Source organism: Micrasema longulum, unplaced genomic scaffold, assembly GCF_059751315.1.
Source record: "Micrasema longulum isolate JH-2025_06_02 unplaced genomic scaffold, ASM5975131v1 h1tg000900l, whole genome shotgun sequence".
NCBI lineage: Eukaryota > Metazoa > Arthropoda > Insecta > Trichoptera > Brachycentridae > Micrasema > Micrasema longulum.
The window spans coordinates 914,073-935,285 of NW_028278091.1; the positions used below are offsets into that span (position 1 = coordinate 914,073).

Genomic DNA, 21,213 nt, shown 5'->3' on the forward strand with positions numbered 1-21,213 from the left:
TAATGAATGATTTTGCAATTTTTTTATCATCTTTATCTACATCTGAAATCTATTTTTGATTGAGATAAAAAGTCTTATTTTCTTTGGAAATATTAATGTTTTCTCAATGAAATGTTGTACTTAATACAAATAAAATGGATACTTTCTGTTAATATATGAATATATGTTTTCTTGTTAATTGTTAACATTTTATCAGAGATGGCCTTATACTGCAGCTGAAACAATTATTTACGCAAGAGAGGTTTCACACACCCGAGTATTAAACTTTTTTTAAGGAAGTGGACATTTACATGTATTGTGTCGGCGGGTTCTTGCACTTTCCGTATAACTCCGGAGTTATCGCTGTTGATACGAATTTCGGCCATCTCTGAAAGTGTTTTATAAGTTATTGTCTATACAGATTGTAAACAATTTAAGTGATGTTTGTTGAAATTTCTCATAATGGATCATCGCTATACCCACTGTGGAACGGTTATTGTCTCCATTCTGACAAACTATTCGGAGCAAAGCATTTTTAATCACCGAGGTAATCCAGTTCCAGAGAGAGTATTGCGATCGGACAAATTGTATGTAATCTTTGTAATGGTTCAAGTGTGAGTAGAAAAGTTGGTTATAAAGCCTGCCTGGTTCTGTAGGGTGTGCTATGACTGACTGTGGCTGTGATGTAGTCAGTTATGTTACGGACAAGAAATACTACAATATTATCATCCGGTATAAAGATTCACACTATTCATGCAATGTATAGCGAGTGTTAATAAGAACAAATGTGTGCTATTTGTAAACTTTTGTTATGAATCTGAGATTGCAGTCGCTCATTTTTCAGAAGTTAATCCAACTATTGTTCATTTGTAAATATTTTGTAGTCCCTTAAAAGTATTATTATCTTCTGTTCTTATATCATAGTATAGGTGGACTAAAAGTATTTAGATGTTTCTAATTTTGTTTCAAGTACGTTTATTTGGAGACAGCGAACAGAGTTGCAGATTAAATTTGAGTTTACTTTCCCCCTACTAAATAGTTGTTATTACAGATACAGCGCTATAAAGAGAGGTGAACTAACTTTACTCTCCAAATTGTCCGCCTACACTTTATTCGATCATTGATTTGACTAAATTGTTTAGCTGAACACAAATAATTCCTTTTACGGTTTTAACTATAAAAATACTAATTGGTGTTAGATTAATGTTAAATATTTGTGACAGTTTGTGCATTTGACGTTACGATGGTTGAGTATTTACTTGTCAACACGAATGTGAAATCTGTTCTGGTGAAAATATTTAGAAGATGCGAAGGCTTCATGCCCAGAGATTTCCCGGCTCTATCAGTTTCTGACTGTCATTCACATGGCAGATAGTACAAACTTACAAATTTCTTACAATTTCAAATGAATCTCAAAGTGTGTACTGCTTATATTATGTGATGTTACGCATCACATTCCAATACCCTTTTCTACAAATCCGTACTATGTAGTTTATCATAATTGTCAGGGTTTTTGTCTGTAAAATACCACAAAACATACCACGTACTTTTGGAAAAGAGCGTAATATTGTTGGGTAATTACAACTCAACTCCAAAATCAGGATTTTTACTACCACTAAAACACATCTTTGTATCCTTCCTCTGTAAATTCTACAAACAGACAAGTCAAATAATATTATGATTTAAATGCACAACTTGTTTATTTGTAGCATTCATTAAGGAGGAAACAAACATGCGTTTTTAATGGTTAACTCTAAAATGCTGATTTTTAAGTTACCTATTTGTAGTAATCACCCCACGATATAAGCCATAATGTGCTCTAACACTGGCGACTGTTATTATAAAATGAAACGGTCTCGAAGGCTGCCGGTTTAGTACTTCCTCTATCTGTGATATGAGGAATGCCAGCCCGGTATCTCCCCATGGAAGTTTACACCAATTTAGAAATTGCCAGCTACAGTCTCTGAACAGATGGACCAAATAGAGTTTGGCTATTCCGTATTATGTGAATAGAATGGAGAATTGAAAAATGTAATACAGTTGCATAATCAATTATGTACAGCATATGTTGGACCTACTTTTCAAATTATAATTGATACACAAATAGCAACGGAAAATGATAACATAAGCATGTTTGTGATATAAAATACCTAATGCATTATAAAAATAAATTACAAAACAAACATTTGAAAATAAATTTTGCATTAGGATTTATATAGTAATATATAATTATTTTTTATTTATCCCTACCTAAAACCTTTCACCAGTCCATCATAAATCTTTATAGAAGTTAGATCCATTTTTACCTTCGTGTTGGTCCAAACAGCAGAACTGCTTAGCCCAGTGATGAAAAGTTCCTGATTTTATTCTTGGAAAAATGACTTTCCACCATCCATAAAAATGTCCTGTTTTTCAATTCAGAACTCATTGTCCGAATCGTAAGGCAATTACCATAAAACTTCACAAACAGCATTTAAAAAAAAATTCAAGTAAATAATACATAAAAAATATAATTTTACCCAGTAGTGTACCTAGTAAGTACACTGCATGGCGGTATGGCAACCCCTCAGTGCCTTAAATGCTAGAGACCTATGGTCTGATTCTGAGTCCGTGCTATCGCAAGTTAACGCTGAAATTAACATGGCCACGCTTTACTTCGAATGTAAATTCAAATCCGTATTCTGGGCTGGTATTCTAAAGCTCGTGGTCGTATTATCTCGTGTATTTACATACAAAATACACGAAAAAAACAGTGTTCTCATGCCACGAGAGTGGTTCAGAATAGCACCCCTGTTAACACGAGCTCGTGTTAAATGATCGCGAACTTAGAATCAGACTGCTGGACCTAAAAGAAACCTCTTTAAAAGAGAGCTGGCTTAAGGTCTCGTTATTTTACTCCCGAAAACCTCTGTAAAAGAGTCGTCTGTCTGAACTGACTATAAAAGAGATAGCCGAAAACGAAATTCTAAAAATCTTGATTACATACATCCATTGAAGTGATTTTAGGAAGTTTTTAGAAAAATAACATCGATTGTTCCAACAAAAAGTTTTTAAAAAATATTTATTAAATTGACATTCAGTATAATGTAATGCTCTTAGGCTTCTAAAGATTAAGTTCACGTTTCTGTGTGCTAAAGGAAAAGAGGTGAATTTGATATTAGAAAAATATCCCACAAAAAATATGATTTTTCAACATTAATAAACTGCAAATACAAGATTCTTCAATTTCTTAAGTAATTTTATTTCTACTTCACCAAAAGGTCAAGTTGGTCTAGTTTTGTAAGTTTTCAAGTATTATTAGCAAGAACATACCCGTTAAAACGAAAGTTTTGTAAATTACTGTAAACAAAAATAACAATTGGTAAAAATGCAAATTCATCATAAAAATACATCAAAACTATTTTATTTTACATTAAACATCTTTTCATTTAGCATACATAGAATATTAGTAGATACTATGGACGGATAAAAGGATTACAACCCTATAGGGGTGTTCCTCTTCCCCTTCCTCGGGCCCTAAAGCCTCCTCTTCCTCGCAACCTACCCCCGCCCTTGCTGGTGTTGAGGGGGCTCTTAGGACGCAAGGCTTCTATTCTCTCCGTACATCCGGTGGTTTCCCGTCCCTCGGAGAAGTAAGAAGCGTACAAATCCGCATTGAAGTTTGAATTGGTCAAGTCATGGCCGATAGTCACCCAACCTGGTCTTATAGTGGAGTCTCTACCAAAGATATGCAGCCTGAAATAAATAATGTAAATGGTTTTCAATGAAGTCATTGACAATATTTGGATAGTGTGAGATGATGGAAAGTAGGTATCTAATAAACCACCAAACAAGTAATCTTCCTAAGCTCGGTTTTATAACTTTTCTTTCTGGTATATAACCTCCTTTATATAAAACTAGCTTCTGGTATGGTATTAGAGAGAAATTAGTAAGGTAATTATTTAGTTTTTTCATTTATCAATAATAATTTTCCTGGGCTAGTATTCTAAACGAAATTATAGCGTGGTATAGCGCGTTTTTACGTACTAAATACGCATTATAGCGCGCTGTAAACGCGTTCGGAATACCAGCCCTGGTGGAATAATATATTTTTTCCAGAAATAAAGTAGTTTGTATCGACTGCTGGTCCTCCAACTATCAATATGAAATAAATATGACGATTCGTTAGTCTATGGCGACGTAGCATCGTTATTTTGTTCACAAATCCAAAATCCTACTGCAAAACCAAAAACGAAAAGCAAACTAACCTTAGATAAAGCAAGTTAAATGTAGGTATTTAAATAATTAATTTAAAATTTATTCTTTTTGACATCCCATCTTGCCGCGAACTCATTTTCAAATGATGGTGCTCATTTTTTATGCATAATTTTTTTTTCACTGTATTTTTTTGATTCGGGATGAAAAATAAGTATCCTATTTTACTTCTCACCTCTCCGGCTATCCCTATGCAAAACATTATGTCAATCGGTTGCTTCGTTGAGAAATGAAGGAAACACAAACAAACAAACACACTTTTGCATTTATAATATTAATATGGATTATAAATAACAAAAAGGTTAATCCCGACACAATCACTCATAATAATCACTCTTTATACATTAATTTGAAAAATGAGAACAGCTTAATTTTACTCTCCAAATTATCAAATAATGCTAAATTATTCTTTTTCTTTTTTTGCACCGCAACAAGTCAGGAGATCCAATTACAGCTGTGAATTACAGCGCAAAATCCCATTAAAAATTTTATGTTCTCACCGGGGATAATAATTTTATCATAATTTGTACCTTCGTCTACCCAAACAGAAATGTTCCATGATATGAAATATTTCAATAGGTTTTTCGGGACTTCCGTATTCGGGATCCTCTGATATAATAAGGTCTATGTCCACATTGGCGTGTATGAAATCACCATCCGTTGAGCGCCGAACTGTTCCTTTTATTCCCATCAAACAGTGTTCCTTAGTCCTTTGGAAGACGGCATTATGTTCCAAATTTTTAGAATGTCCTGGATTGTTTATGTTAGTTCGTATCCAACATATGTCTTCACATCTCCTAAATCCCCACTTTTTCAAGCAATCCCTTCCCATGTCAAGACCTGAAATTCAAATGTTAAATAACTCAAATATAGGAATATAAAATTTTTACTTTTAAAACATCTATTTTTTTTGTTTTTGCACCGCAACAGGCCAGTCCCAATCACAGTTGTGAATTACGTTTCTAAATTAATGTTCAATTACAATATTTTCAGTTTGTTTGAATGTTTGTAGACAAAAGACTGGATTTCACCCCCTAGGGAGTCATTAAGATTAATTAAAGGTTTCAGCTTTTTAATTTTAATAAAATCAACAGTTGGCAGAATTGAAGAAATATGGATGTTCAAACATAGGCAAAATGATTAATGTTACACATTGAGTAAAGTGGCCACTTAAACCAGCTAATAACTGGTCATAAGCCCTGTAAATGCCTAGACTTCCATATTCCCTCCTCTAAAATGTTCTCCATCCCTGTTGATTTTTGTTAATGTTAAATATTATTTTTTACTAGTGACATTGTTTAAAATAAAAAAATATTGAATGAGATACCTCAGTGAAGTCATAATTGTTTTATTACATAATTTCTTCTTTACAACAATCAGCTTTACGGATTGCTAGTATTTTTACTGTTTAAAAAAGATACCTTCTGAGCTGCCACACCAAAGGAATACAAAACTCCGTGACTGTGCGACCTGGGGGATGTCCAGAGCGAGGACATCGTTCCAGCTCCAATCTCCTCCCAGCGGGGGCTCCACAAGAATAACATCAAATTTACTGCCCAGTTGCTTCAAATCCATCGTCTAAAAAAAAGTATCAAATACATTGATAATATATTTTGAAATAAAAAAACATTGAAAAGTAACATTGACAAAATAAATCACCAAAAACCTAACATATGTTTTAGCAATTGGCTGTTTAATATTTGTGGATAAAATATTTAGGCTGTCTTAAATGGATCATACACATCGTGGTTTGACATTCATAAAGGAGTAATTAAGGATTTTTGATGTCACCATAGCTGTTCAACGTATATATCTATAACTGAATGGGAGCAAAAATGGGTGATTCAACTGTAAATTGTCTTTTGTATGCTGATGATGCCGTGCTTCTTGCTAACAACAGAGGGAAACTGCAATTCTTGGTAACAAAAGTCTACGATGTATGCGAGGGAAGCGATTTGCTGATGAATACCGATAAATCAAATGTGATGGGTTTTGAAAGAAATGAAAGTATAAATAAATGTGAAATCACTGTGAATGGGGTTATACTAAAACAGGTAGAGGAATTTGTGTATCTGGGAAGTATATTTACTAGGGGTGGAATGACTGAGAAAGATATTGAAAGGAGGGTGAGTGCCGGGAACAGAGTGGATGGTGCACCTTAATCAACCTTAGCAAATAAATGTTCGTCACAAAAGGAAAAATTAGCAATTCACAATGGAGTCCTGGTCCCGACCCTGATGTATGGCAGTGAAGTATGGACTTGGAAAAACAGAGATGAAAGTTGGCTGAATGCTGTCGAAATGCGATCTCTCAGGCGAATGTATGGTAAAATTATGAAAGACAGATGCAAAAATGTTGATATCCGTACATTATGTAAGGCTGAGATAAGCATTATCGACAAAATCAAGAAAGGAGCTCTGCGTTGGTATGGACATGTAGAGGGAATGGACAGCGAAAGAACGGCTATAAATATGTACAATGCGAATGTTGATGGAGGCAGAAATAGAGAAAGACGTGGCATGACCAAATCCAACAAATACTTGAAGACGGACATGTTAATAGTCCGAATAATCGGCGCACGTACTTGAGAAGATGTATGAATGTAGAGGAAGCGAGATCTGTATGCAAAGATAGTGATGTGACATTCTATCCTCTCTGCCTACCCTTACGGAGAAACGGCGTGATGGTTTGTTTGTTTAATCTAATAAATTTTATTTGGACATTGGATTACTAATATTTATTCTAAGTTAAATCAATTGCAATAATATGATTTTAAAACAAATTAATCATACCTTGAGATCACACTTAAGATACATAGGTGGTACGGCTGTTTGAGCTATGAGATCATCCTTTAGCTTAATTAGTTCCCTTAGTTTGGGATATTCTTCAAATCTGTCTGCTAAGCCAACATCCCGGATAAAATTTTGAGGCCTCTGACCAGTGTCAACAAAATGTTGACAGTAATCATTATGGGGATTAGAAGATTGTGTACCCTGAAAGAAAGAACTTATTAATATGTCTTTGGTGCTCTCATACTAACTTCTGTTATATTGTCAATGGGCGCAAAAATCTCCAGTGCAACAAATTTCAAAAGTAAAAAAAACTGATTTTTAAACAGGAAAACAAAGGGAGATTCTTAATTCTTAACAAAAAATAAATGAAATATATTTGCAAGCTGTATGGGTACATTCTTTAGATATTTAGTATAAAACAAGATTAGGTTAGAATAAGTATGGTCAATTTACTTTTAAGAAAGTTGATGAATCAGTATAGACAAGAGCGTTGGTTTCTTCACTATTAGATTTGTTATCTCCATAACCTGAGTCTTTATATTGGTCTTCACCGATAAATTGTTTAGTTGGAATATCAGCAACAGTTCCCAAAGCTTGTCCCAGTTCTCCTACACTTGATATTCCAAGCTAAAATAAAAGCAATGCTGTTAAAGTCAATCATATTTGTAGAAAAATAAATTTTGAATGTCAAAATACTCACTGTCTGAACCAATAGTTTTTTCCGCTTTTTAGATCTCTCACGAAGAGTTTTCAGCATGTCTCCCATATCGCGATTTCCTCAATTCATTAATTGGTATAAAAATATAACCTAATGTCTCACCAAATTATAATTGATATTATTCGATAAATTCTGAAGGCAGTCTATTTGATTACACTAATAAATACCCTCATAGTTGGTCATTTTCTAACTTTCGAGAAATTTAATTGTGAAACGTTATTTAAAACTAACTAAATATTGTGAAAAGCCGCAAACGGTGTTAAGCGGCAAAATAACTATTTAAATGGGGACGTGATTGTAACAAATATTACAACTGAAAATAAATAATGCAGCATTTACTTGATATTAAAGGGATACAATTTTACATGTATTATTTTTGAACACTGTTTAGTGTTGCACAAACTTGCTCGACACACTTTTTTGACAAATAATTTTGTCATTTGTGATATTTTACCATAGATCAAATTTATGTCTGCATAGACAAAATATTGTACTGCATGTTTTCTGCGTTCCGATAACTCTGATCCCATTTCAATATGTACTGTAGATAGGTGTTGACTGAACCATCCAACCTCAACCAGACTCAAGACCTGGTTACTAAAAACTAGAAACATTCAACGTCATGTAATTTAGGCCACATAATATACAATAGTCTTGGGTCCAAGTTGCCGTTGGCCGTTGTCATATGAAAATATATAAAATATATTTTAAAAAGCGGAAAAAAGGGGTTTTATCCCGTTAAAAAATCAGTTAAGTCATAGTTCTTACATTTTTTGAGTAATTTTTAGATTTTAGTAAATTGTGGTAATAAATATTTAAAAAATATTATGAAAAAAATAATAATCTAGATTTTTAGGATATAAATCATACTGAAGTAATTTTTACAAAAAAAAAACTCAAATGCCATTTTAAAAAAAAAACACCTTTTAATAGAGACTTCAACCTCAATTGGCGTATGAAAATTATAGTTAAAGTCTCTATAAATAATAAGTATGTACATATATATTTACATATTATTTAATCTTACTAATTGTGCAGCAATACTTTTGCATTTTGTATCTTGCGTGGAAAAATAATTGCATTGATGCATATTTGAATATGAGTTTTTTTGTTAATCCTATTATAATTAATTTTTAAGTAAAAGAGAAAATGATTAAGGCGCTTGCTTTCATTTCATATCTCAAGATTTACAGATATAAAATAATGTATGGACTTTTATAAAAAAATCGGTTTAAAATAACATAATTTGGTGCTATAGCAGTAAAATTGTAATAATCGATAAAATTTTATGGATTTTTTCAAATATCGTTTGACATACATTCATAGTGGGATCGATGTGGGCTTGTGGGACTATAGATATAACTAGGATGAAAAATAAAATTGTAGGCACTAAGGCTGGTTCTACATTGACTGGATCTTTATGGATGATGTCTCTTAACTTAAAAAAAACTTGCTTTACTTCTCACAATATGTCTTCTTTAGATGACCAACACATTATTAATCCACGTTTATAAAGAATAGATAGATGAAGTATTGTTATAATTTATCATCAACAAACACACAGATGGGGATAAATAAAATATGCAATTTAAATTGAATAACACATGTTTTATTATTTTCAAGTTTTTAAAAAATATATTTTATTGAAGCTGTACAGTCTTTAATTTATCAATTAAATAGGTACTTACCATATTAACAATAATATTTATATAAGATTATCATGACCAGATTTAAAAACTTTACTTTAAACAATGTACACATATTCATATTAAAAAGAAAGAACATTATCAAAACTATAATAAAATGTAATAGGTAATTAAAATAATGTTTCTATAAATATAATAAAGTAAATATTGAAAACATGCATGATTTTTTCAAATATCATTGTTGAACTCTACTTGTTTATTACTAGAACTGTAACAAATCTGATCGCTGTTAAAAAAAAAATTGGCTTTAGTATAAACCGAAATATGGCAGGTTTTTGTGGAAATTTTAACCTAATGAGGGTTTCCCAAAAGTTAAAAATAGAAAAAAATAATAGCATGAAAACAGAGCTCTAAATAAAATTTACATAATACATGTTACAAGTTACACACATTTGCAAAATTATATCAATGTTCTATTCATTATTTTATGTTGAGTCTAAAAACCTACTCTTTGTAAGCAAAAAACAAAGTTGTAAAATTTTTCCTCAACACAGAATTTCCAAAGGAAGTATACTACTCGTATATAAACTAAACTTGGAATGTATTTAACCAAAATTGAAATATTGTATATAGGTATGTACATGGCAAAATTTTTAATAAACCTTACAATGCTTTTCTTGTTCAAATTTAGAGAGCAACTAATAAAATGGTTGTAAATCCAAATAAAAAACAAAATTTAAAGTAAATGAGTACTTACAAAATTTCAGAAACACTTTTTTTCTCTACTGTATTTAATTAGTTTAAATTATATTTTAGTACATAATTATTTATATGTATTGTATGTTTTGTGTACTCATATACTTTCTTACTATAAACTATAAGGTAACTTTATTTTCATAATTACATGATACATCATTTTATATTATTTTTTCCATAAATTAAATATGAATGTTTTATCACTAAAGACTTTTATGTGGACTTTAATGTTTAATCTATTATAATGACAGGATTATGAATTTATTTGATTTTAAAAAAGGGGAATAATTTATATAATAATAGAATTGTGTAAAAAAAACCAAGTTCTATGATTTTCAGTTCTTTATCGTTATAGCTTTCATTTGAAGCTTGGAAAATTAAGATCTAGTTGTTTCTAAATTATTAGTACGGTGGAATATTTAAAAAATGCGAGTTAACCAACATTATTGAAACATATTACGGTATCACTGAATTACAGAATGATATGCAATAACAATCGTGAAAATCTGGAAAACTCTCATTTTTAAAAATTCAAAACTTGATAATATTTTTAAAAATGCAAATTTTCTAAACATTTGCGATTTCTCATTATTTAGTTTACTTCATATTTGTTATAAGCGTAATTTTATAATCGTCTTTAGATATAATATGAACTACTTCATTTTACAATCTAATTACTTAGGTAAGTAATGAAAAAAAAGATAGGTAGTTATGTACATAGGTTAATCAATCAATAAAACATTAAATTACTTTACAATAATAACTTTATGGCACCTTTCTTTCTGTATTTTTTCTTATTCTTATAAATCCCAGTGTGGACATAATATTAAGTATAAGACATTAATCAAGCATCAAATAATAAATAAAATTAACTTTTTCATAATGATAATATTTTTTTCTTGCATGTTTAAACAAAGTATGAATATTATATCATATATTATCAGGTCACTGTTAACGGATGTGTTATTTGATGTGGTTCATCTCCAACACCACGAAATCTATCCCTTTGACATTTATTGCAACTAGATAGACGGTGTGAAGTTGTTAATCCAATAATATAAATGTTTGTCAGGAGTTTATGCTACATTATTTATAAATTAATTATATTGAATGCCTGGTTGACCAGACCTATTTGAATTACTCATAAATTGGTAATTAGTCAAATACAATTATTCTTTACAAACTTCTTAAAGATGGCCAAAACAATTTTTTTAGCACATTTTTCTTTGAGATGAATACAGATCAGTAAAATACAAAATATAATTTTAAATACTGATGTTCATCCTAAAATACTATTTACACATTTTTTTATGCAAACAAAATGGGTAACTGAGTTAACGCATAATAATGATCGATACTCTAAATTTATAATTTAACAGATTCGCAACAGTTATATAAAACCTTAACATATTAACAGTAATTATAGTATTTACCTAAATAATGAATTAAAAAAAGATCTTTTGATCCCAATGTTGAACAATATAAAACACCTAACATATATCACAAATTACTAAAAAGTAAATAATAAGTATTTCGATAAAACTGGAACCTTAAACATATGTAATTATTTTGTTACCAAGTCTTATTTGTTTGAACCCTCCGTAGTCAAAAGCTTCTTTTATTTCGGGATTATTTATCGGGGCACAATCAAGTTTATTATTTTTAGCTGAGTTTACGCTATTTGTCATTTTCACATCATTATTATAATTTATCAAATCATTTATCACTTTCGGATTAACCCTGTATTTTGAAATGTTCAGTCCTACATCTGGATTAATGCTGATAGTATTAAAATTATATGATTTTAATCCACATATACTTCTGTCCATTATTTTGTTTTCACATTTTTCTACATATGGTAACCGGCTGCGAGCTTTTATTTCGGGTAAATTTTCACTAAATCTTCTACGAGTCGGCAGAGGTTTTTGATTGTTGATGATTTGCTTTCGTTCCTTACCAGAGTTACCGAACTTTTCAAAAAATTTACACATTTCTCTGACAGGGACATGAGGGCTGCGTTCCCTGGTAAGGTCATGTAGGGAACGCGCCCGAGGGGCTGTGCCTTTCTCGATCTCAGCTGCCAACTCTTCGCTGCTTCGCGCTAAGCGCCCGGCATGGCATAAGGATTCGAACAGAGCCAGTTTGTCCTTAACAGGCACATAAATCTCAGTGTCTTGGCATCGCACACGAAGTGTTTCCACGGACAGTACAGGAGGTTGTCCGACAGAAAGTGCACGAGCTCCTCTCCCGTCCCGCAGAGGAGAATTTCCACTGTTGGTCGGTGAGCAAGATCTTGCTCTACTCCAAAACTGTGTGGATTTGTTATCGATTAGTGCTTTAGAATTCACTTTTTCGATTGTAATAGAAGGGGTTAAGCCGTTGTGAATCTCTGCACTTTTGTGGCTCAAAATTTGTAATGGCAAAATTTTGTTATTTTGTTTAATTTTTTTTGTCAAAGCTTCGGATTTTGATAAAACCGCAGAGCTGACATTGTATGGTTGAGCTCTGTATAAAGGCATATGTAAACGCGTATTTTTATCAGTTTCAGATGGATTCTCATTAGTTGTTTCATGTACATTGTTAACACTGAGCATCTGCACAATTTTTTCAAGAGCAGCTTTTTTCTCACATTTTTTCTTGATTAAATTATTATGGCTGGCTGAAGTGTTTATATTTTTGCTATAGATTCTTTCCGGAATTGAATCCACAGTTGCGCTCTTAACTATTTCTCTAGAGATGTATGATGGTTTAAGAAACATCTTTTCATTTTGGGAAGAAGGTTCTTCGACCGAGTCAATTGCGTCAGGACTGTCACATAATTCGTAACTTGAATAACTAGACACACTATGAGGACTGTCGAGGCAGTCACTCCGGTCTGATGGCCATAGATTTCTGCGACACGATCTTTCTGATGAAGATTCTCTTTCTTCCAGTACAATGCCTTCATCTATTGTGCGTGTTTCTTCAGAAGAAGACCCATTTCCACCAATATCTCGAGACCTTCTCATCTTTTCACGGGATTTTCTAGTTGTAGATTTTGTGTCAGTAAGATTTTGTTTGGAAAATGATTGATTTATTCCAGCATCTACTTCATCTCGATCACTTTGACTCTCTACATCACTCATACACAATTTTCTCCGAGGTAAAGATTGGCCGATTGACGAGATTTTCTTTGATCTTAGCACTGTTTCACTATTGATCGTTTTTTTGTCGCGGGAAACAAAGTCTGCGCTGGTTGTGCTGCCTTCGGATGACGGACTCCTGTCCCACCTCGGCCCGGAACTTTGCATGACACTTCTCGCTCTAAAATTTTTCTTCTGTTTGTTTTCTGCACGAGAAACTTTATTTGGAAGTGCGCTCGGAGAAACTGTCGGAGAAGATTTACTTGAAGGGGTAGATATGGAAGCAATACCTAAAACATCCAAAAATCTGATAGCGTCTAACGGAGTTTGCTTCATTATCTCTACTGCCAGTGTTTTGACCCAGCGTTCATATTCAACCTCGTTCAATGCCTGAAACAAAAAAGAGCTGTAGTTCGTAAAAATGGAAAAATCGTAGAGAAATGATACAGTGCAGCTCTATTCTTAGAATTTCAGAAACTCCTCATCTTTAATTTGCTAAAATATTGGAAAAAAACATAGTAAAATGCAAATGTTTATCTTTATCTTTATAAACAAAAAATGAGAGGTGATACTTTAAAAAAATATATATGCATAATACATATTTAACTTTAGTGGATATTATCAATAATAATTACTGAATACATTTCACTCATCTCTATATTTCATCATGTATATTTCATAAAGAGTAAAAATTTTTTTTTTTAATCTTGTAGGTAGTTTCATCATGTATATTTCATAAAGAGTAAAAAAATTTTTTTTTAATCTTGTAGGTAGATGCCAACACTTCTTAAACCATATCTATTTTATTTAAGGATCCTCGCTTCTTTAATAAGTAGTATGTTACCTTTTTTTATTTATTGTATAAATGGCAATCAACCACTTAATCTGGATGTTTTTGCCAGTGTTAAGTTAAATGTTTAGTTACATAGGTATCATATTAACAAGTAATCACAATTACAATGCATATCGTCACTTTAGTTTGTTTTTGTCCAACAAACAATTTTTAACGAAATTAAATTAAGTGTGCAGAAGTTCTGATAAAGCCTTTATTTATAAAATTATAACGGAATAAATAATTTTTTTTAATGACCTAGGGGTTTTTTAACGAATTTAATTTTAAGTTGTGGTAATTATTTATGCCTATTTCGTAAAAAAAATCTTTAAAACTCGATTTCTGCAGATTTGTGTTTTGGTTTGTTGGACAAAAACGATCTGAAGAGACTTTATATCATTATTACAAATAATGCAGTTGGTCTTCACATAATATTTAGCCTGCGTGCAATTACAATACTGCCCTCATAAACAATAAGGCAGCTCTTTGACAAAAATCACAAAATGAATTAAATTTAACGTAATGTTGTATAAGAAATATTGAACAATTTTATGTAAAGAAAAAAGCAGTAAAAAGAATATTTCAGTATGAAAAAAGATAAAATGTTTTTTAAGCAATAACACAGTATCTAGAGATTCATAGGAAAAAATACAGTTTTAATACGACACATATAAGTTTTATGCTAAGAAATAATTGAAATCTTGTGTTTTAACTGATGATTATTTAAAGTATTTTTAAATTAGCATAAAGTTGATAAATACTTAAAAAGAATCATAATTATAATAACAACTAATCGTGAAGAGTTACGAAGTGAATGCTGAATCAATCAATAACATTATTCTTCCTAAGTTTAGATGTGCAAGTCTTATCTGCCCACTAAAAAACAACTGTTTTTTTAAACAGATTGGGTTTTCAACATTGTTTTGAGTAAATTCAAATGTTTGTAGGCAGGCTGGATTTCACTCCCTAGGAAGTTATTAAGATCTAAATTTATTGCAAAAGAGAGGGAAAACCTTGTTGAGAAGGTCTTTTACTTCACAGTTCAACAGATGGAAGAGTTGAAGAAATGTAAATGTTTAAACATAGGGAGAGTGGTAAATGTGTAAAGAATGCCACAGTGTGTAATGTGGCCAGTTAAACCAGTCATTGACAGGTCACAAACCCTGTAAATGCCTAGACTTCTATATTCCCTGCGTAAAAATGTTTTTCTTCTCTCATACAATAAATTTTGATATTTTTTTATACATCTATATACATATACGAGTATGTTTATTTCTGATTTATTTTTTAGTAGTAATTTTGACCAATTTTATTTTATTAATTAAGCAGTCTGTTTTTTTGGTTGTCTTTAAGATATTGTTTTAAGCTATAAGACCGCCAAAGTATCTAAGACGGGGTCTACGTTCAAGGCACATGGAAGGAATGCGGTAATGTGTTTTGACGCTGCTCGATTGAGTTTCGATAAAAATTGGCACCTCAATATTCGTGAGTTAGACCAGCTATTTTTTATCTTAACTCAACCGGACAGAGTCACAACACACTATAGAATTCCTTCCATGCTCCTTGAACGTAGACCCCGTCTTAGATACTTTGGCGGTCTTATTGCATAAAACAGTATCTTAAATAACCGACTATATTTATATTTTGTACTTGAAGATTTAATACAAAAATAAAATAAATTACCTGCAAAATAACGACGGGTTCGTTATCGGGGCCTGCCTGGCGGTAGCTGAGGCTGAAGGCGCGGGGGGCCAGCGAGCTGGGCATGAGGTTCAGGTGGCGCAGGGGAAGGCGGAGCTCGAGGCCGGACCACGCTCGGCCGAGGGACTGCGCCCCCGAGGAGTCAGAGCGCGTGTGCTGCAGTGCCGCGCGGGGCCGCCCCAGGGTCTGACACTAACGCGGACAATAAAACATGCTAGTTTAGACACGAACAAATATCCCCAACAGATGTTCACATTGTCAAAAGTGGTTATCATGCGCCATTGTTTTTCGATTTTGCAACAATGGTGATTTTGACAAAATCAATTATCAATCTTCCTGTTTCCAAGAGAATTCCAAGCGATTTGAACCAAAGCTTTGTACAGGACATGTAAGGTACTCAGGGCCTCGATTACAATGGGAAGATTGGGAAGTTTAGAGTTATCTTCGACTGTCTATAAAGAAAAACCGATATTTGTGTACTAAAATTAGTATATTTGCATGATCATTTAAAGTACCTTCGTCGGTAGTCTATAATTGAATATGAATATGAAAAATTGTATGCATATTCTGCTTTTCAAACAGAAAACTTAATTTCACTTTGCAGATAAAATTAAAGACAAATTGTAATTGAGGCCCAGGTTACTCAGAGTAAAAACTTCTACAGCTATACTGCCGTTTTATAACTTTTATAACTTCGCTTATGCGAAAAGGCAACTTTGCGACAAAAATCTCGATATGAGATAATGTTCTACAAGTAATTTTGAACCATTTGATATCAAACAAACAGCAGTAAAAAAAATCAGTTTGAAAAATGATATTACGATTTTTCTGTTTTTTTTAAAGGAATAGCACAGTATCTAGAGATTCATAAATGTACTATAGATATGACACACACTGTTATACTTGGAGACAATTGACACACTGCGTTTTTACTTATCATTACTTACAGTTTGTAATTTTTTTTTGTATTTATTTTTATGTAAGAAGGTAAACATGAGCAGAAAATATAAAAGGAAAAATAATGAAACCCACCAAATCGCGAAACCGGCTTGTCAGCAGGTTTCTTATTTTTCATTTACAAAGAAAAACGTTAGAAAAATTATACAAATTTAAAAAGTAATGTAAACATTATTAAGAACTAAAAGCATACGTATTTTTTGCACAAAATTTATTCACAAAAATTTAAATAGATGACTGTTAACATAAAATAATAATCAATTTAAACCCTTTTTACATATTAGCCATTACATTATTAATTTTTATAAAGATTATTAATAATTTGAAAATAGCTGCCTTTATGCTTATGACGCAATACAGATATACTTAGGGTTGCCAGACGTCCTTTATTTTAAAGGAGGATTTTTTTTCAGACGCATAAATGGATCTTGTCCTCTATTTTGAAATCGAGAATAAAGGACAGTACTTCGTCCTTTACTTTGGAAAAATGATAGCATACGGATGGCAAATAATATTATGTTTGAATTGTGTCGGCAAAAAATTATTACGCGGTGCGTTTTAGCACCAATAGGTACTAGTGTCGCACGAAATCGCGGGGGAGCGGCGCGGCGTGCGCGGGGACAGAGGATGGTACAGAAAAAAATGTTGAAAACGTTCTCAAATAATGGATTCAGATTTTAAAATCGACAAATGAAAAGAAGTATCCGCTTAAAACAATAGAATACGTCGTATTTTCTATCCCAGTGTCCAACGTCCAGGCCGAAAGGATTTTTTCCTTGTGTGCAAATATATGGACCAAAAACCGAAATAAGTTGGATATTGAGACTGTAAAAGCGGAATTTCAAATAAAGTCAAATTTCCACATGCAATGTTAAGAGTTTTACAATTTAATCATAGAAAACGACGAAGTTCTTCAAGCGGCAATAAGTAACACTAAGTCTACGAGAAAAAATAGTTTTTTATTTGCCATTTATTACACCAAGTACTTTTTAAATTTCGTTGATGTAGCGCCACGAGTTATTTTTAATTTTCTACTCTGTAATCTTAATTTATCGATTTGTTTTTTTTTCTTCTTTTTGTTTTTCATACGGTGAAAATTTAAACTACATCATATATATTTCTTTGTAAATGAATAAATATTTTTCCACTATAGAATAATTATTTTAACATACCGTTATAATAATATTTTTATGTTATTATTTTGCTTCTAGAATCCGACCCGGGATTGAATTCGTTTGAAGTTTTTTTTTACATGTTTATGATTATTGAATCCTTCCTAAAAAATATTGAAAAACTAAGTTGGACTTTTTGTTGACCTAATTAATGATTGTGATTTGTTGCGTATTAATATTGATATTTTTTATTGGTAAATGTTGCTACGGAAACCATAAAATAATTTTAAATGAAAAAGCCACGGTGTCTTTTTTTTCATCCTTGGTCCTTTATTTTATCGGATCTAGTCTTCTAAATCACACAACGGGAGCTGGCAACCCTAGATATACTGCTCTATTGCAAAGAACAAAAGGGTTGCAAATCGTTGGTTTGGTTTTTGGTTTAACGACAAGCATGTAACGGACGGTTTCGTTGCTGTGCTTGCGATTTTCGACCTGATTACCGATTTTTGTCCGTATGGGCGGCTCTATAGAGGTAGATCGTAATAACGAGGGTTTCTAACTACAAGGAAAAAAACTAGTTTAGACAGAGCAAACCCAACTCCATAATTACAAACGAAGCATTTTTTGCGAAGGCATAATAAAGTATTAACGCAAAGAATAAAAAAAAAACAAGAAAAACAGAAAAGCATATTTGACGTTCGAAGTTCAAACAAACAAGTCATCACGCCTTTTCCCCGTGGGAAGAAACCCATATCAGTCTATCTCTGCATACAGACCTCGCTTCCTCTACATTCATACATCTTCTCATACACGTACGCCGACTATTCCATCTCCAAGTATTAGCACCCGGTTCGACATTATCACCACCCCCCGTTCCGCACCCGGTGTTGCATAGGGCACTGCATTGGTATACCAAATGCAGCGTATTTTCATAATCTGTTGCATGAAAGTAAGGTTATCAATCCTACGCTTCAAGTGCTAGTCAAGGAACTATGAAATGAACGCGCCAACCACTACACAGCGAGGCAAACTTACATCCGTTCGATTTTCTTATTCAGGATTTTTACCTGAGAGCAGCCGTCGAAAACACTCGTCCTGGGTTCAGGTTATAATTTAACACATAACTGTATTCTTCATTTGTCTTCAGATAAAGGCCACAGTTAGAGGTCACAAATACCTACATAAAGTAAATTGATCTATAGCAGTTGGTGTACCTGGTCCGCGGTCCGGCAGCCCAAGTCCGCCAGAAGAGGCAGAGTCTCGGCCCCGGCGTGGCGGCCCAGGCTGGCGTAGGCTCGTGCGGGGGCGTGGGGGCGGCCCTCCCCATACAGCAGTAGGCAGCCGTCCCGAACGGACACGCTTCTCTGGCTCCATATTCCCAGGATGCTACAGTAGTAGTTCAGGGTGCCTGAAAAGGGAAAATCGAGGGTAAAAAAATGATATGGCCTAAGTCAAAAAATATGATTTGGAGAAAAACAGTTATTCGTGTTTTGTCCGTTTTTACCAGATCAAGTGAATTTTTTTAATATGACATGCCAAAGTCATTTTAGACCCGAGTCATGTAATCAGATCAATTACATAAATTCACTTTGGTTATTTATCATCATCAAAACGCTGATTAAAATGACGGTCCAGGTGTGATATTCCAAACGCTCTCGCGGCCGTGAAAACACTTTAATCTCGCGTATTTACATACAAAATACGGCCGCGAGAGCGGTTCAGAATAGCACAGCAGGGGTTCATTTGGGGATATTTATTTTATCCATGCGATTAATTTTCGCTTCATAATATATGGCCGCACTGCCGATTGAACGTCAAAAAATACGAACACGTGAAATCAAACGTGACGATTTTCATTTAGAACATTTTTGTGACCGTAAGCAATACCCAAAACACATAATTAGGTTGAATTGACCAAATCGTATTAGTTTTATTTCCGTTTTTGAAGCAGTTTTATACACCATTTGATGTTTAATTATCGGGGTGGCCATTTGAAGCAAACGTGTCGTCGCACTAAAAAAAACCTTCAAATTAATCACTCTCTAAGGGGTAAAGAAGATTTAGAATACTACCACGGAGGTGGATTCCGAACGCAATGATAGCGCGGTGGGGCGCGTTTGTACGTACTAAAAGCGATCTCTTCGCGCGCAATTCCGTTCAGAATACTAGCCCTGGAGGGCAATTTCAAACGATATCTTCATCAGTACATACCAAGACGGTATACTTAACTTCTCTAATGTCTCTATCTACCTCGGAATGCTCTACCGCCTTATCATCTTCTAGCCGTTCGTTTTCAAAACTGACAGTTCAGTCAGAATTTAATTCGTTTTTAAAATGTACTTATTTATTTTCCGTATTATAAAAAGGCTTTTAAGAAAAAAAATGTCCACCTCAGAGCGACCAAAATTTTAAATGAATCGTAATTAAAACAAAATTGCTCGGTAGAACAAAACTTTTGTCACTTTTAATGAGTAGATATTGTGTGTACCGTGGGGTGTTTGAGGTCTCGGTTTATACCAACGCATCTAACTCAAAACTTGAAGATAAAAGGTCGGTAGTGTATCTTCGTGATCGCTCGTGAGAATTTATCTTCAGCGACGTCATAATAAAGGTTTATCACTTGAGTGCGTAGATATGTGTATCGTGGTGTATGCGCCCCCCCCCCGTCCCCCCCCCCCCGTCCGACCCGGTACATATCGATGTACCTACCCAAAACTTGGAGGTGGGGGGTCGGTAGTGTAACTTCGTAATCGCCGGGAGAATTTATCTTAAACTATACCATCATGGTGAAGGTATCACGTCCTTAACTTTCCATCATAATCGCGGCCCAGCAGTCAATTGCGTTGACGAACAAACGGGCCGGCCGCCAGCGCCCTTTTTTGTTTGTGATTAAAACATCTTCTTTATTATTTTTCCTGATATTTGGCGATCCGGATGACTGGAGTTCGGATAAACGGAGTTCTACTGTATTTCTAATAAAAAAACGAGAGAAAATGAAAGATATTAGTATTTGTTTTGTTATTTTCGCAGTTTAATAAGCAACTTCAGCCCTGCGGGAAATTGGAAATATAGAATTTTCGCTAATTTAGTGTTTTTTTAATGACAGCGAATATGCGAGACTAAAGAAGATAAAATATTTTTTTATGAAGTCTCGGGAAAGGGATGGGCGCTTTCGTCACACCTTGTATTAAAATTATTGACAGGGCCAAAAATAAATAATATTCTGTGTTTTGCTGTTTCGGTTAATTTTCAATCAATGTACAATCAAAACATCATTAATTAAAGTTAGCACGAAATTTCTAATCAAAAGCATTATTTATGTATTAACAGAATTCTCAGTG

At 33.2% G+C, this 21,213-nt stretch overlaps 2 protein-coding genes across 3 annotated transcripts; both read right to left on the bottom strand.

Moving 5' to 3' along the window:
• Nucleotides 1-3,010: 3,010 nt before the first annotated feature.
• Mettl14 (methyltransferase like 14) lies at nucleotides 3,011-8,217 on the bottom strand. Its single transcript, XM_088231641.1, has 6 exons — nucleotides 7,726-8,217; nucleotides 7,479-7,652; nucleotides 7,026-7,226; nucleotides 5,655-5,811; nucleotides 4,764-5,073; nucleotides 3,011-3,714 (listed from the first exon to the last, which is right to left on the bottom strand). The coding sequence occupies exons 1-6, from the start codon at nucleotides 7,789-7,791 to the stop codon at nucleotides 3,462-3,464; spliced, it is 1,161 nt and encodes a 386-aa protein (XP_088087767.1). The 5' UTR covers nucleotides 7,792-8,217; the 3' UTR covers nucleotides 3,011-3,461.
• A 2,715-nt stretch (nucleotides 8,218-10,932) lies between these two features.
• On the bottom strand, nucleotides 10,933-19,386 carry LOC148278287 (uncharacterized). Of its 2 annotated transcripts, none has more exons than XM_088231665.1 (3): nucleotides 19,087-19,386; nucleotides 15,783-15,992; nucleotides 10,933-13,657 (listed from the first exon to the last, which is right to left on the bottom strand). In XM_088231665.1, the coding sequence occupies exons 2-3, from the start codon at nucleotides 15,864-15,866 to the stop codon at nucleotides 11,696-11,698; spliced, it is 2,046 nt and encodes a 681-aa protein (XP_088087791.1). In that variant the 5' UTR covers nucleotides 15,867-15,992; nucleotides 19,087-19,386; the 3' UTR covers nucleotides 10,933-11,695. The 2 variants fall into 2 exon arrangements, with proteins under 2 accessions (XP_088087791.1, XP_088087792.1); XM_088231666.1 differs by lacking the exon at nucleotides 19,087-19,386 and adding an exon at nucleotides 16,444-16,868 and having other exon boundaries at nucleotides 10,939-13,657; nucleotides 15,783-16,196.
• Between the last annotated feature and the right edge of the window lie 1,827 nt (nucleotides 19,387-21,213).

Bases quoted from the DNA above. Each gene is read 5' to 3' on its own strand.
- Mettl14 (XM_088231641.1), bottom strand. From the start codon at position 7,791: ATGGGAGACATGCTGAAAACTCTTCGTGAGAGATCTAAAAAGCGGAAA. The intron at 7,227-7,478 runs GTAAATTGACCA...TCTTTCTTTCAG, and splicing joins ATTCATCAACTTTCTTAAAA to GGTACACAATCTTCTAATCC. The intron at 5,074-5,654 runs GTATCTTTTTTA...TTTGAATTTCAG, and splicing joins TTGGTGTGGCAGCTCAGAAG to GTCTTGACATGGGAAGGGAT.
- LOC148278287 (XM_088231665.1), bottom strand. From the start codon at position 15,866: ATGCCCAGCTCGCTGGCCCCCCGCGCCTTCAGCCTCAGCTACCGCCAG. The intron at 13,658-15,782 runs GTAATTTATTTT...TTTTTGTTTCAG, and splicing joins AACCCGTCGTTATTTTGCAG to GCATTGAACGAGGTTGAATA.